The sequence below is a fragment of the Triticum urartu genome, chromosome 3A, assembly GCF_056163025.1.
Source record: "Triticum urartu cultivar PI428250 chromosome 3A, HENAU_Tu73, whole genome shotgun sequence".
NCBI lineage: Eukaryota > Viridiplantae > Streptophyta > Magnoliopsida > Poales > Poaceae > Triticum > Triticum urartu.
This window is the reverse complement of record NC_141875.1, coordinates 700,608,555-700,621,746: the sequence shown is the minus strand read 5'-3', so window position 1 is coordinate 700,621,746 and position 13,192 is coordinate 700,608,555. Positions and strand designations below refer to the sequence as shown.

Sequence of the window (13,192 nt, the reverse complement as noted above, 5' to 3'; positions counted from 1 at the left end):
TGTCTCAAACTATTGATTAAGTTTATATACTAAGATTTGCATGCATGCATGATGATCATGTCTGAGATTGGATGTGCATGGGTGCAGGAAATGGGGTGAGCGCGTGGTGAGGGTGCTGATGGAGAATACAAAGGGAGGCCAGATGCCAATGTACGGCCGGATCATCTTCAAGACCGAGCCGGTCGTGAAGCTGGTGCTCAATGGCGAGAGGCTTGTCAAGATCTCCATCGTGCAGCGTGAGATCTGGCTCCACAAGTACGTCCCTAGGCCAACCAACGCCACTGCCTGATCAAGGAATCCATATAATCCTTGTTGCGTCTATGTTCATGCTAGCTAGCTAGCTAGCCAGATACACCAATTATGGATTTGTAGCGCACAACTTCAAATAAAAATTGTAATGTTGTGTTTAAGGGAAAGAAATATGTGCTTGAGATTGAAAGAAAAAGTTAGTTTTTTATGAAAAAGCATGTCATTTATCTATTGAGCTAGAACGGAAATCCTATTGGGCAATTAAATAGCTTAACTATGATTTCAAACTTGATGAAGAAAAGAGGTTATTTAATGTCAGTTATCTTGATGAGTGGAGAAAATAAGCTTATGAAAAATGCCAAGTTGTTCAAAGAAAAGAAAAAAGATGGCATGATAAAAGGATTTAGAAATTACATTTAAACATTGATGTTGAATTTCTTTTGTACAAGTCTCATTTCAAACATTTTGCAGGCAAACTTCTTTCCAGGTGGGAAGCAACATATATCGTCAAAGAAGTTTACCATTTCGAAGCTATCAAGATCAATAATGCTAAAGGACATAAACCGAAGGTAGTTAATGAGCAAACACTAAAACATTATATTGTAGGTAATCCCATTCACATAGATTCGGACGTTATTCAATTAACTAGACCAGAAGAATGCATAGAAGAAACCATTCGGGAAGCCTACAGAACCCGGAAAATTGAATTGGTACATGGTGCAGTAAGTAGACAGATTTTTAAAATTCATAAAATAATAATATATCTGTCCAATTTGGAATATTTAATAAATTTTGGGGAAAAGGAGTCTAGGGTGCACTAGGGGCCCACACGCCTTGGTGGCGCCCCCCTAGGGCACGTCGTGGGGCTGTGTGGGGCCCTGTACACCTTCCCGACTCCGTCCCTTTCCCGTATGCTTGTTTCGCATATAAAAAATTCCTATAAATTCCCCCGAGATGTTTTGATATACGTATGACAAGTTTTCCTCCTATTTTCGTTTCAATCTTGTTTCTCTTAGGGTTTCGAGATCTAGATCACTATGTCATCATCAAGCTCTACAAGGATCGGTTCTTTGAGAAGGTCATCAACCCTTATCTCCCTGGGGTTATGATGCATGTCAAAACCTTGGAGCATGGGGATGGGGTGTTACACATCGAGGATCTTGAAGGGCCCAAGAAGGAGGGATATGAGAAGGCTAGGCTCAGTGACATGGAGCAAGAACTCTTCAAGTGCCAGAGGATGGTGGAGCGTGGACTAGATGCAAATCACACCATGATCACGAAATTGCTCCATGAACAGAAGTGGGAGAGTGCCAAGACTAGGGAGGCAATTGCTCGCCTCCAAGTCAAAGTTGAAGATCCTCAAGCTCTAATTTATTATTTGCATAATCAAAACTATGAGTATGAAACCAAGTTCAATATGATCGTTTTGGCTGCAAATTCCAAGATCCCAGAGACCACTTGGAAGAAGGATGACAAGTGTGTTCCATCACCACCGCCATCACCAAAGAAGGAAACATGAGTACTTGGGTATGGGCGCCACCCTTGGCTTGTTCCAAACATGGGGGAGGTGCCCTAGTATCATACCACAACCTGTATCATTATTAATATCTATTATCGTGGTTCAGTAAAGGTTGTAGTATGAAATAGATTGCAATGTGTGTTGTTCCTTTGTATTGTCGTTGTATCCGTTGGTGAAAGTATCTATAATAAAGAATAGCATGAGTATCTTGTTTGCTTTATCTTTATTGTGTATCCTCGCATTGCAATTCAATTTCATATGCTGATCTTATGGGAAGTAGTGTCTTCACATTGGGTTTAGGAAGTAAAATCTATTGAAATTTATCAAACACAACATTGGTCATTTGAACAATTCATGAAAGATTAGTACACCGAAGAAAATTTTCACATGAAAATATACTCTCTTGGACATATTTTGTGATTACAAACCCTCAATGAATATTTTCACACTTGATCAAATAGTTGATGTTGGACAAGAAAGACAACGTAATGAGTTATATTTATGTATATTTCCATAGAACTTATATTGTCATTGATCCTCCAACATATGGTATTTTTTATAATCTTTGCTAGGCAAATACTTCCGCACTAAGTGGGAACACCACTTGTGCATACAAAAACCCTAGACCCAATTTCTTCCATAAAAGTCCACTATAACTACCTATGGATTGAGTAAGATCCTTCAAGTAAGTTGTCATCGGTGCATGCAATAAAAATTTCCTTTAAGTATGCATGATCTTTTATTGGAAGGGAAATAAGCTTTGTATGAACTTGTGATGGTAAAGTATTAAAAGAGATAGAATGCAAAATATTGCTTACTTTCACAAGGGGAGATGTTAAAGTGATGTTCATTTTCATTATAAACTCACACATCCAACTCAAAAGGGCATGACAACCTCCGCTTCCCTCTACGAAGGGCCTTTCTTTTTTACCTTTTCCATCAACTTTATCTTTATGTTCGTGTCAACTTCTATTATTCCAACCTCAAATATTCTCCACTTGGCAAACATTGTACTATGTTAGGGAAAGATCGAGACACATATATCTAGTTGAATATATATGATCATGAGTTATTACTATTGACAATTATCTATGTGCTAAGTAAGTTGGGTTGTGCATCCTTAAACCTCTATATTCCTTCGTGTTTGATTGAAGTTGTTTGTTCTAAAAATATGCTCCTGAGTGCGAGCAATCATTAGAAGACTATATGATAGTTGAGTATGTGAAGTTTGCTAAACAAATGAAGTTTTGCACGGGTTTTTGTAAAGATTTGTCCCATTTAACAAGGGGTATTCAGAAGAAGAAAAATCTTGGGCTAGGAGGCAGTGGCCCAGGATGGCCCTGCCAAAGGTCTGCCATTGTAGTTAGCTCACAATCAAATGGTGGCACGGTGGTGTCCTGACTTGATGCTTGCACCATTGATGATGGGGGGTGGTAGCTAGAGCGACAACAAAGTTTATATAGAGAGTAAGGAATCACAATGTGCTCTATATATGTAAATGAAATCGAAAAGAAAAGTATAACATGTGAACTCTGGTGAGTTTAACATTAACCAGTACCAAAAAAAGGTACTGCAAATTGAGAAGGATATACAAGTGTTGCGCCGCATCCAAAGTGGTTAACAAACGACAGATGTATACGTTTTAAGATGTAAACTAACCAAAAAATCAAATAAGGATGTAAAACCGGCCAAGGAACGAAGAACATGTACATCTACACGCTGGCGTTCGAAACTGATTCAAAGAGAGTTGTTTCCCGCTAGCCCATTTTTGGCATCTCATCAACCCTTCCACCGGCCGGAGCACGGCCGCGTCGCCGGACCAGGAGCAGGAGAACCTACAAATAACAGCCCATTCCCCATCGACCCATCATCTCTTTCTCGCTCCTCTCCGGCCGGCCATCCATCGCCTATCTAGAGCTAGCTAGCTACCTTCTCCGGCCGGCCGGTCGAAGCAACCAATTAACCAGAGCAACCATGGCGGCCGTGACGGTGCGCGAGGTGCTGTACATGTACAGCGTTGTGCGGCAGGCGTACGAGCGGTTCGTGTCCGTGTGCGGCAGCCCGGAGCAGGCCCAGAACGTGGTGGCGCTGCTGGTGTGGCTGGACCAGGGCACCATCTCCGCCATCCACTTCGTCCCGGCCATCAGCCCCGACGCCGTCGCCGTTGTAGCGTGGGAGGCCAACGCCGTCCTCGAGTGGCTCCACAGCCAGGTGCCTGCGGTTCCGGCCTTCCCGGTCATCTCTGCGCTCTGCATGCAAGGCGGCGTCCGCATCGACCCGGGCTTCTTCACCATCCACCAGGACATCGTCGTCCGCGGCATCGCCCACTTCCTCGACGGTGCCGGCAAGTTCGTTTTCGATGACCGCCTGCACGTCCTGCTTCGTAAATCCGAGACTGGGCTGGTGGGCAACCCACCGGAGCTCATGGCACCCTACACCCAACCCGTGGCCGTGCCTGAGGACTGCCGTTCTATGTTCATCACCTTCTCCAAGGGCATGCCCCCCTACCGTGAGGAGATCTTTGAGTACTTCAGAGAGTAAGTGTGCACTGAGAATGATTAAGTTTATATACGTGAATCTACTAAGATCTGCATGCATGCATGCGTGATGATCATGTCTGATGATGGGTGCATGGGTGCAGGAAGTGGGGTAACTGCGTGGTGAGGGTGCTCATGGAGAAGACGAAGGGAGGCCTCATGCCCGTGTATGGCCGGATCATCTTCAAGACCGAGGCGATAGTGAAGCTGGTGCTCAATGGCAAGAGGCTCGTCAAGATCTCCATCGGGCATCGTCAGATCTGGCTCCGCAAGTATGTCCCCAGGCCAACCAAGGCCACTGCCTGATCGAGGAATCCATATAATCCTTGTTTCGTCTATGCTCAAGCTAGCTAGCTAGCTAGCTAGCCAGATCTACCAATTATGGACTTCTTGCGTACGAGGAATCCATATAATCCTTGTTTCATCTATACTTCAAATAAGAAATGTTGTGTTTAAGGGAAATAAAGATGTGCTTGGAAGAAAAAGTCCGTTGCTCTTAATTTTGTACCAAAGAAACCGTTTGATCACATCATCGCCTAGCTCATTCGCGTCACCAAGACCTTGACAGGCGATCACATCATTGCCTAGCTCCTTAGCATGACCAAAACCTTTTTTTTGCGGTGTCGCATCACCAAAACCTTGGCAAAAGTTCTTGGTTTTGATTAGTAAACTAGGCATGTCGGACCAAGCAAAAATTTTAACTATTACACAACGGTCACCCATGTTGCAACGTAGATCCCTCCTCCTCCCCCCCCCCCCCCCCCTTAAGTAATATTGCTAGGATTACGCAACTGCTAATCGGATCGTATCTAATATACATGAACACAATTTGATCTGATGCGGAAATTAGGAGCAGTAGATTGATTATACCTCCGTTTGGTGATGCCATCTTGGGTCTAGAGAGGACGAAGAACTCGACAACATCTCCAGCACATCGTCGGAGTAATGGAAAGTCTTCACGTCAATGAGCCGTGCTCTCCTGATTGGAAAAGGAGTGATTTTTGGAGTAGACGATGCCTAATGCGATGGACTGATTCGTACGTGCAAATCCGCTCCATATATAATGCATTGGCTTTGACTGTGGGACCTGAACCATATTAGCGTTAATTCAGCCCCCCAATCACGGGCATGATTTGTTAATTTCCATTTAATTGATATTAATCCTGAAATTAATTAATGGGTCAACAGTAATTTATGGTAATTAACCTTTTTGACCATTTGATCACATAATAATCCCAACATTCTCCCACTTGATCGAATGGTTAACATCATCAGTCCATACTTCGACAAAAGCATCATACCAAGGTAATGTATTCACAGTAATCAAAGAGTTATTACTGGAACCCCATTATCTATAGCATAATACTCTGTCTCAACACGGATAATTATTCATGGTTGGGAGTTTCTATGTGCATGCAGGCATACTCCCTACTTATGGTCCTAGTAGTTTGTTTCTTTATTAATCATTATGTGCACTTATTTAGCGAAAAAAACTTCCTTATTGTCCAGATCAAAATTTGAGATCTCATTTATACAATTATCCCACCAATCAGAGGCCTTGAGTTATACTTATGCTAGCAAAATTAATGGTAAGCCTTTAGTTTGGGGATCAGCTATCATGCACTTAGTACATATATGCTGAGTTTAATATTTGTTCTTGGACAATATCTTTCACAACATGATACTCACTTAATTGTTGTTACTCATGAACTAATGTGCGGATTTCTTATTGCACAAAAAATATTAGTTATGTAGTGTACCAATCTATGTCCGGATAAAATTGTTCAGCCACAAGGCTTGCCTGGTTGTATCGCAACATAGCTAAAATTCAAAGTTGCTTTGTTGTCACCTTAGACAGTAGGCTTAGTAGTGGAAAACTAATTTTATATGTATTGTACCATATAGTACGAACGTGATATACTAGCTCCCACTCAGCTTAGCGTACATGCAATTTCCCTTCTTATTTCCTATATGAACCCATCAATTTTAATTTTCCATTGCCCTTTTGTATATAGCTCCCACTGATGAAAACATTCTATAAAGAATTAGAGTGTTTAACACTGGTGAATATTGGGCAACAATAACAAACAAAAAAAATATATTGTTCTTCTGGAAAAAGGGTCAATGCGAATACTTATGTGTGAAGGTAATGAAAGAGTAAAACACTTATAAGTGCTAGGAACTGGACCGCATTTTTTTATGCATACTAATTCCATATCCCGAGTACTATGGAAAACTCCTGTATCAGTTTTCTTTGCTTATTTCCCTCAATGTAACTAATAGTTTAACCTAAATCAGGTAAGCCAAGTAGATGAAAGGAATGTGTCTCTTACTTAATGAGAGTGTTCATTTCTCCCCTTCGAAATATGTCTTAAATGACAGTATCATCATTTCGATGAGCACTCGTAATACACATTCAAGGATTCACAAGAGACATCACAACGAGAACTATCATGACAACTCCTAATAACACATTTTTTAAATCCATCATCTAATAGAGAAACAAAATTAGGTCCCTCTTTATGCTAGGAACATAACAATATTATTAGGATGGAGGATGAACAAATCTTCAATGCTTAAGCATAAATCCAAATGCTTGAACATCAGCCCAACTGGAAAAATCTAAGACTTGGATCCATCCTTTTGGAGTGTCCTCACAGAATGGAATCCCTGAAATGAGTTCGAAGTGTGCAAGTGGCACCTGAGTCAACTCACAATTATTTATGGGAAGATAAGTAAACCAATGATTCAGGAATTTAAGGAATTTTCATTACCCTTATTAGCAAGCCTTTGATCCCAACTGTTTCATAACATGCCCATGAGATGTTCTTCTTCTTGAACGCACATATGTATGAACTCACTCATGGTCCACTTCTCCATACGTGTGTTATAATTGATCCTAAATGGACCATACTCCATAGGAAGGGAATTCATAATGAAGTCTACCAAAAGGCCCTCAGAAATCTCAATGCACATGCCCTCTAATTTCGCGGCCATATCGTTCATAGTTATGATATGCCTTCTAATTCCGCTTACACCATCATACTTAGTGGTGAGTATTTCCATGATCAGCGTGCTAGCATGTGCTTTTGAGGAGTTTTTGAATTGCTCCTCCACTAATGCCAGGTAAGTTTCAACACACACAAAGTCAGGAATTGCTCCCCTGATCCCATGATTTATTGTGCTTTTCATGAGCTTGATAGCCATGCGGTTGGAGCGCTCCCATTTCTCCATATTAGCCTCATAAACCTTACTTTTCTTCTTACTTTTCCCAAGAAGGCTTTCATCATCAGAAGGCGGAGGAATAGGAGCCTTTTCTCTAAGTGCACAGTCAAGGTCCATGATCACAAGGGCATTCAGAATATGCTCCTTCCAGGAAGGAAAATTAGTTTCATTGAGATGTTCAATTCCACTGATGTGCCCGGAAATAACTGATGGGTCCAAAGCTGAATAAAACATAAATAACATGGATATTGAACATTATGAAAATATCCATATATAAGGAAACTTAATGCATGATATTAATCCTACGTTGGTTTGATTAATAACATGGCAAATTTAATTAAATCCTTATTCGCAACACCGTTGGGCAGTAACAAAAAGGAACAAAATGTAATATCTTTATTGGAAAATTAATTATAGTAATCATGATAATAATCAACTTTGGTCAGAATATAATCATGCATCACAAAATTAATCATTGTAATTATCCCAAGATATATAGTGGCCTTAGATAAAAGGTCCAAAAAAATCATAATAATCATGATCACATACAACGTTGGTCTGTATGTAACCATGCAATACTAAAAGTAATCATCACAATTATTGTGAGAATATATAGCAGTGTTAAACCAAAATTTCTCGTTGGTTCCATTCTAATTCAACACTTAATGCTCATGAATAATGACCGGAATGCACATAATAAAAATAATAATCAAGCGTGTAATTTAATGAGCAGAATTAAATAATAAGGTACATCACGTGATTAACTTTTTTGCATCCCAGGAGATGATAGTAGTGCAGCCTAGGCATCACGGGCTGACGCTTAAACGAGCAGCTAACTTATAACCGGTATTAACCGAAACAAATGCATGTGTAACCTATCAAAAGTACAACAGGGCACAGGCTAAGGACGTAACTGTATGAAACAACACCCGAGAGAGAGAGAGAGAGAGAGAGAACTCATAAGATACTGAATCATACATCGCACAAATAATTAAACAGCCATCTATTGTTTCAAAATAACAAACATAATCCAAAAAGTAAATAAATCAGCATGTGCTCTTCCTGAAGGTACTAGGCATCGATGGAATTAAAAATTAAACAAGCTGCCCGTCCTAGTACTAGGCCATTATCCAACTCTGATAACACAAAATGCCTCCGTGCGGCCCAGTTATAAGCAAGGCCGGTCAAATGCCCACTCTTAGTGATACGCAAGTCAGTTACGCAAAGTGCAAAGCCAAATCCCGAATCAACCTAGCCAGCTCTCGCTCCGCCGCCACTACTCGCGGAAAAAAAGGATCGATCGAGCGCCGGCGGCCGTTATGGTAGTGAGCCCGAAGTGTGAGAAAGGTGCTGATGCGCGCGGTCCGGGCTACTGCGTCCCCATAATGCGCACGGCGCTGGGAGTACCGCCCTGATGCGGGCGGCAAGAGGAGGAGGCCGAGGCGCTGCCTTAGGCGCGGCCCTAATGCACGACTGTAATGTGCGCCACGGCGGGCGCACGACCCTGAGGAGCACGGCGGCGCATGACATGATATGCTCGCGATGCGAGTATCGCTCATGCGCAATCAAAGACGATGTCGCTCGAAACTGATGAGCGGATGCCGGGGTCCCATGTGTAAAGAAGGTGGGATTTTCTGCCGATGCTGCTTAAAGAGCGCGGCGCCGATCCCTAAAACTTGTGTACGATGGCGTGATTTTGCAGGCAAGTTCTATCAGATTTGCAAATTCTTTGCTAGTAGGATTAGTCTACTGTGGATTATCAAATCGATTCATGTAATTAGATCCAACCATGCTACTGATACCAAATGTAAGTAATATTGCTGGGATTACGCAACTGCTAATCGGATCGTATTTAATATACATGAACACAATTTGATCTGATGCGGAAATTAGGAGCAGTAGATTGATTATACCTTCGTTTGGTGATGCCATCTTGGGTCTAGAGAGGACGAAGAACTCGACAACGTCTCCAGCACCTCGTGGGAGTAATGGAAAGTCTTCACGTCAATGAGCCATGCTCTCCTGATTGGAAAAGGAGTGATTTTCGGAGTAGACGATGGCTAATGCGATGGACTGATTCGTACGTGCAAATCCGCTCCTTATATAATGCATTGGCTTTGACTGTGGGACCTGAACCATATTAGCGTTAATTCAGTCCCCCAATCACGGGCATGATTTGTTAATTTCCATTTAATTGATATTAATCCTGAAATTAATTAATGGGTCAACAGTAATTTGTGGTAATTAACCTTTTGACCATTTGATCACATAATAATTCCAACACCCCCCACTGCCCTATTCTGTTATTTGGGCATGAGCACCTACATGCACCTTCCCCAACCATGGTCCTCCTCTTATTCTCCTGAGTCCATCTCAACTTTACTTTAATCCTCTCTCTATATATCGTTCTCGTTATTGTTTGTCCTTTTTTGGCGCATTACACCTCATTGGAGCCACGTACGCTTTCCGCTCTACAGAGGGAGACATGCCTAATTAGGCTTGCTGCTCCCTTGCTGGCATGGAAGAAACATTTGCCGTTGTCTAAATATCCTTTACTTTCGTTCTCAAAACATTGGTGCACAAAAGTAGTAGATTTTATTTTCACATTGCATGTTTATCGACACCCTTGATTTTTTACTTCTTATGTTTTGACTATTGGATCAAGCCACATACATACCCCAAATGCATTGTATATTTTCTATACTTGCATGTGCTTTGTCATATGTTCTATAGAAGGAAGTTTAGTTGTTTGTGCTTGAGACAATTTAGAAGAAATAAAGAACCGCCTGAGACTGAAAAAAAGCTTGTTCCTCCTTATTTTAGAAAATCATGTGACATCATTGCCTCGGTTGCCATCTCAGTATTATTCGCTTCCTCCCCACAAAACCTTGGTGTGCAAAACTCCCTAATTGTGATTTGACACTGCATATCAGACCGATCAAAAAGTACAATCGTTATACATCGGTCGACCATGTGACGATATAGATCATTGGGTTCCACTATTTGGATATTGACCACCTGCTTACATACCCCCACCACCCCACCCCCAACATACCACCGTCTAATTCAGATTGTTGCTCCTTTGTCGCTTGTCGCTATGGAAGGAACCGTATGCCATTTTCTAAATATCCTTCGGTTTCTTTCCTAAACGGTTAGTGCACATAACTTCTAGATTTTTATTTCACATTGCATATTTACGAGCACCCTGATTTGTGCACATTGTTTCAAATAACAACGAAATATCTTTTTTACTATTGCGCCAAATCACGTGAGACATCTCTCACTTGCATTGTATGTTTTCTATACTTGCATGTGCGCTTGCTGCTTCCATGCTGCCACTGAAGAAACCACATGTCACCTAGGTATCCTTTGCTTCCTCTCCTAAAACCTTGGTGCACAAAGCTATTATTATTTATTCAAAATTGCATATCTGATAGAGCAAAAGCCATAATCGTTATACAACTACCACCCATGCCATGACATAGATCCCCCGGTGCCATTGTTTGGACATTGACCGCCTCTATGTAGACCTTCCGACAATTCCTGCCTCCTCTAATTTTCACCCATTTCCGCATATTCTAGTCCTCTCACAGTCCAAGTTCTTATCTATCATTTCTTGGTGTGTGTGACACCTCTTTTGGAGCCATGTACCACGACTACAAAATCACCTTTTACTTATGGGTGGCTAAATGGGCACGTCGTTCATCAACAGATATGGTAGATCACTATTGAGTGGAGACTTTATACTTGTCAATAGTGACTTGGTATACTCTTTTTCGCTCGTCAACAGAGCTTTTGGGCATTTATATCTATGTTTTTTCTTTTGCAAAGTCCAATTCCTATGTTTAAATCAGCTTTAGCTACTGAAATAGAATCTAACTAGCGGGTCTACCCACGCATCTGCGTGGCTAGAATTTTATTATATACTCCCTTCATTTAAAAATATAAGGTGTATTAGTTTTTCCAAAAGTCAAATGTGTGGTTGTTTGACCATGTTTTTAGAAAAAATGTGTGAACATCTACAATACCAAATTTGTATCATTAGATCCATCATGATGAGTATTTTCATATTTTATTTGCTTTGTATTGTTATTAATGTTGATATTTTATTTTATAATCTTGATCAAACATGCATAAGTATGACTTTTACAGAAACCAATAAATATTATATTCTGAAATACAGGGAATATTGTTTATTCTTTCCACAACCATGTGTTGGCCTTTTAGAATTTTCTTTTATGTGTGCTGAAACCAACATATTATCATGAAACTTTTATTAGTTACTTGGTACTAAAATTACTTATGGAATAATGGGTCATAGAATATGTTATGTTAATACAAACTTGTTAATGAAATTTGATAATATGGAAAGAAAACGATTATTTATTGCTATTATTGCATGCATTGAGGGATACCTGGGCGTAGTTACATTACATAAGTATCTATGTATATCGTCTATTTCACTATACTTTTGTTGGATATCCTTTCCTTATTACCCATCAAATTTTTCGTCCTATTTCTTGCGCGATTGTTGTCGGACTATCACATCGGTATCGTCCACCCTGTCACAAATATATAGCTTTACCCGATTAATAATAGTACCAAATAGATTGTTTGGAAATTAACAAAAAAGTTTGATATATAGTAGGGAAGTAGAAGGTTCCTATGATTTAACAAAAAAGTTTGATATATAGTACCAAATAGATTGTTTGGAAATGTGCATATATTTATGCTTCAAGCACGTGTAAATTTGCATAAAACAATGTTTATGATTGATATTTTTAATCCTTTGTAGAAAACAAACTTGTAGTCATGAAAACTCATGCTTAAAACCTAGCACAAATCTCGTAAGTTTTACTGGAAATTTACACACACACATAAGAGAAATGTGACTAAATGTTTTCAGAAGTTTTGACATTTCAAAATATATTATTGTTACTGTGTTACCTGGGAGCTTATCCACTTTTGACATTTTTGCACTTTTTGAAACGGAGGCAAACGATAGCTAGAAGAGAAGAGAAGACCAATGCAAGTTTTGAAACGTCTGGTGCGCTGCAGTACTACGCAATGGCTCCTTTGCTCGGGATCCCGTTGGAGCGGGTGGTGATGGACATGTCGACGTCGCCGCCGATGCTTCCCATCTCGGCGCATACGATCCTTGCTTGGCCCGCGTTGAGACACAGCCGAGCTGCCGCAGCTGGTACTCGGCTACTCGCATTTCTCGTATGCATTGCAACCTGCTGCTCCTCCAGCTTCACCGCGCACCGGCGTATGCACTGCCACATCAGCTGAGTTTCACGGCCGGACGCCGGCCACCGTAGCCAGCTCGCTTTGCAGCTGCACCATGAATGGCCCCTCGCTCACCTATTGTCAGTTGCCTGCTGCGAGCACCCACGCTCCCACCCGACTCTTTGTCTTTCTCTGCCATCATCAGGCTCCTTCTGCCCTGCCTGCGAGCGCCCACGATTGTTATCGAGTCGGTGCACCCACAATCCTATCAAAGCCAGCGATGCTTTAGCAGGAGCTTCTCTGTCTCGATGGTGACGGGTGTGGAGTTCGCTGGACATAGTCTCGCCAATGTCGAGGGACATGCTAGCTGGGCGGCGACGGCATTGAGGCGGAAGGAATCATGGAAAGTGGCGGCCCATTGCAAGCTTCGAGG

General features: G+C 41.3%; 2 protein-coding genes across 2 annotated transcripts; one reads left to right on the top strand and one right to left on the bottom strand.

Moving 5' to 3' along the window:
- The first annotated feature begins 3,742 nt into the window (after window positions 1–3,742).
- Window positions 3,743–4,611, top strand: LOC147981833 (uncharacterized). The gene is made up of 2 exons (XM_087516121.1): window positions 3,743–4,305; window positions 4,410–4,611. Exons 1-2 carry the CDS (start codon window positions 3,743–3,745, stop codon window positions 4,609–4,611), a joined length of 765 nt encoding a protein of 254 aa, XP_087372247.1.
- A 2,499-nt stretch (window positions 4,612–7,110) lies between these two features.
- On the bottom strand, window positions 7,111–9,462 carry LOC147981832 (uncharacterized). The gene is made up of 2 exons (XM_087517223.1): window positions 9,444–9,462; window positions 7,111–7,751 (listed from the first exon to the last, which is right to left on the bottom strand). The coding sequence occupies exons 1-2, from the start codon at window positions 9,460–9,462 to the stop codon at window positions 7,111–7,113; spliced, it is 660 nt and encodes a 219-aa protein (XP_087373349.1).
- Window positions 9,463–13,192: the final 3,730 nt, after the last annotated feature.

Coding starts and splice junctions, on each gene's coding strand:
- LOC147981833 (XM_087516121.1), top strand. CDS start 3,743: ATGGCGGCCGTGACGGTGCGCGAGGTGCTGTACATGTACAGCGTTGTG. Junction 4,306..4,409: donor ATCTTTGAGTACTTCAGAGA/GTAAGTGTGCAC, acceptor GCATGGGTGCAG/GAAGTGGGGTAACTGCGTGG.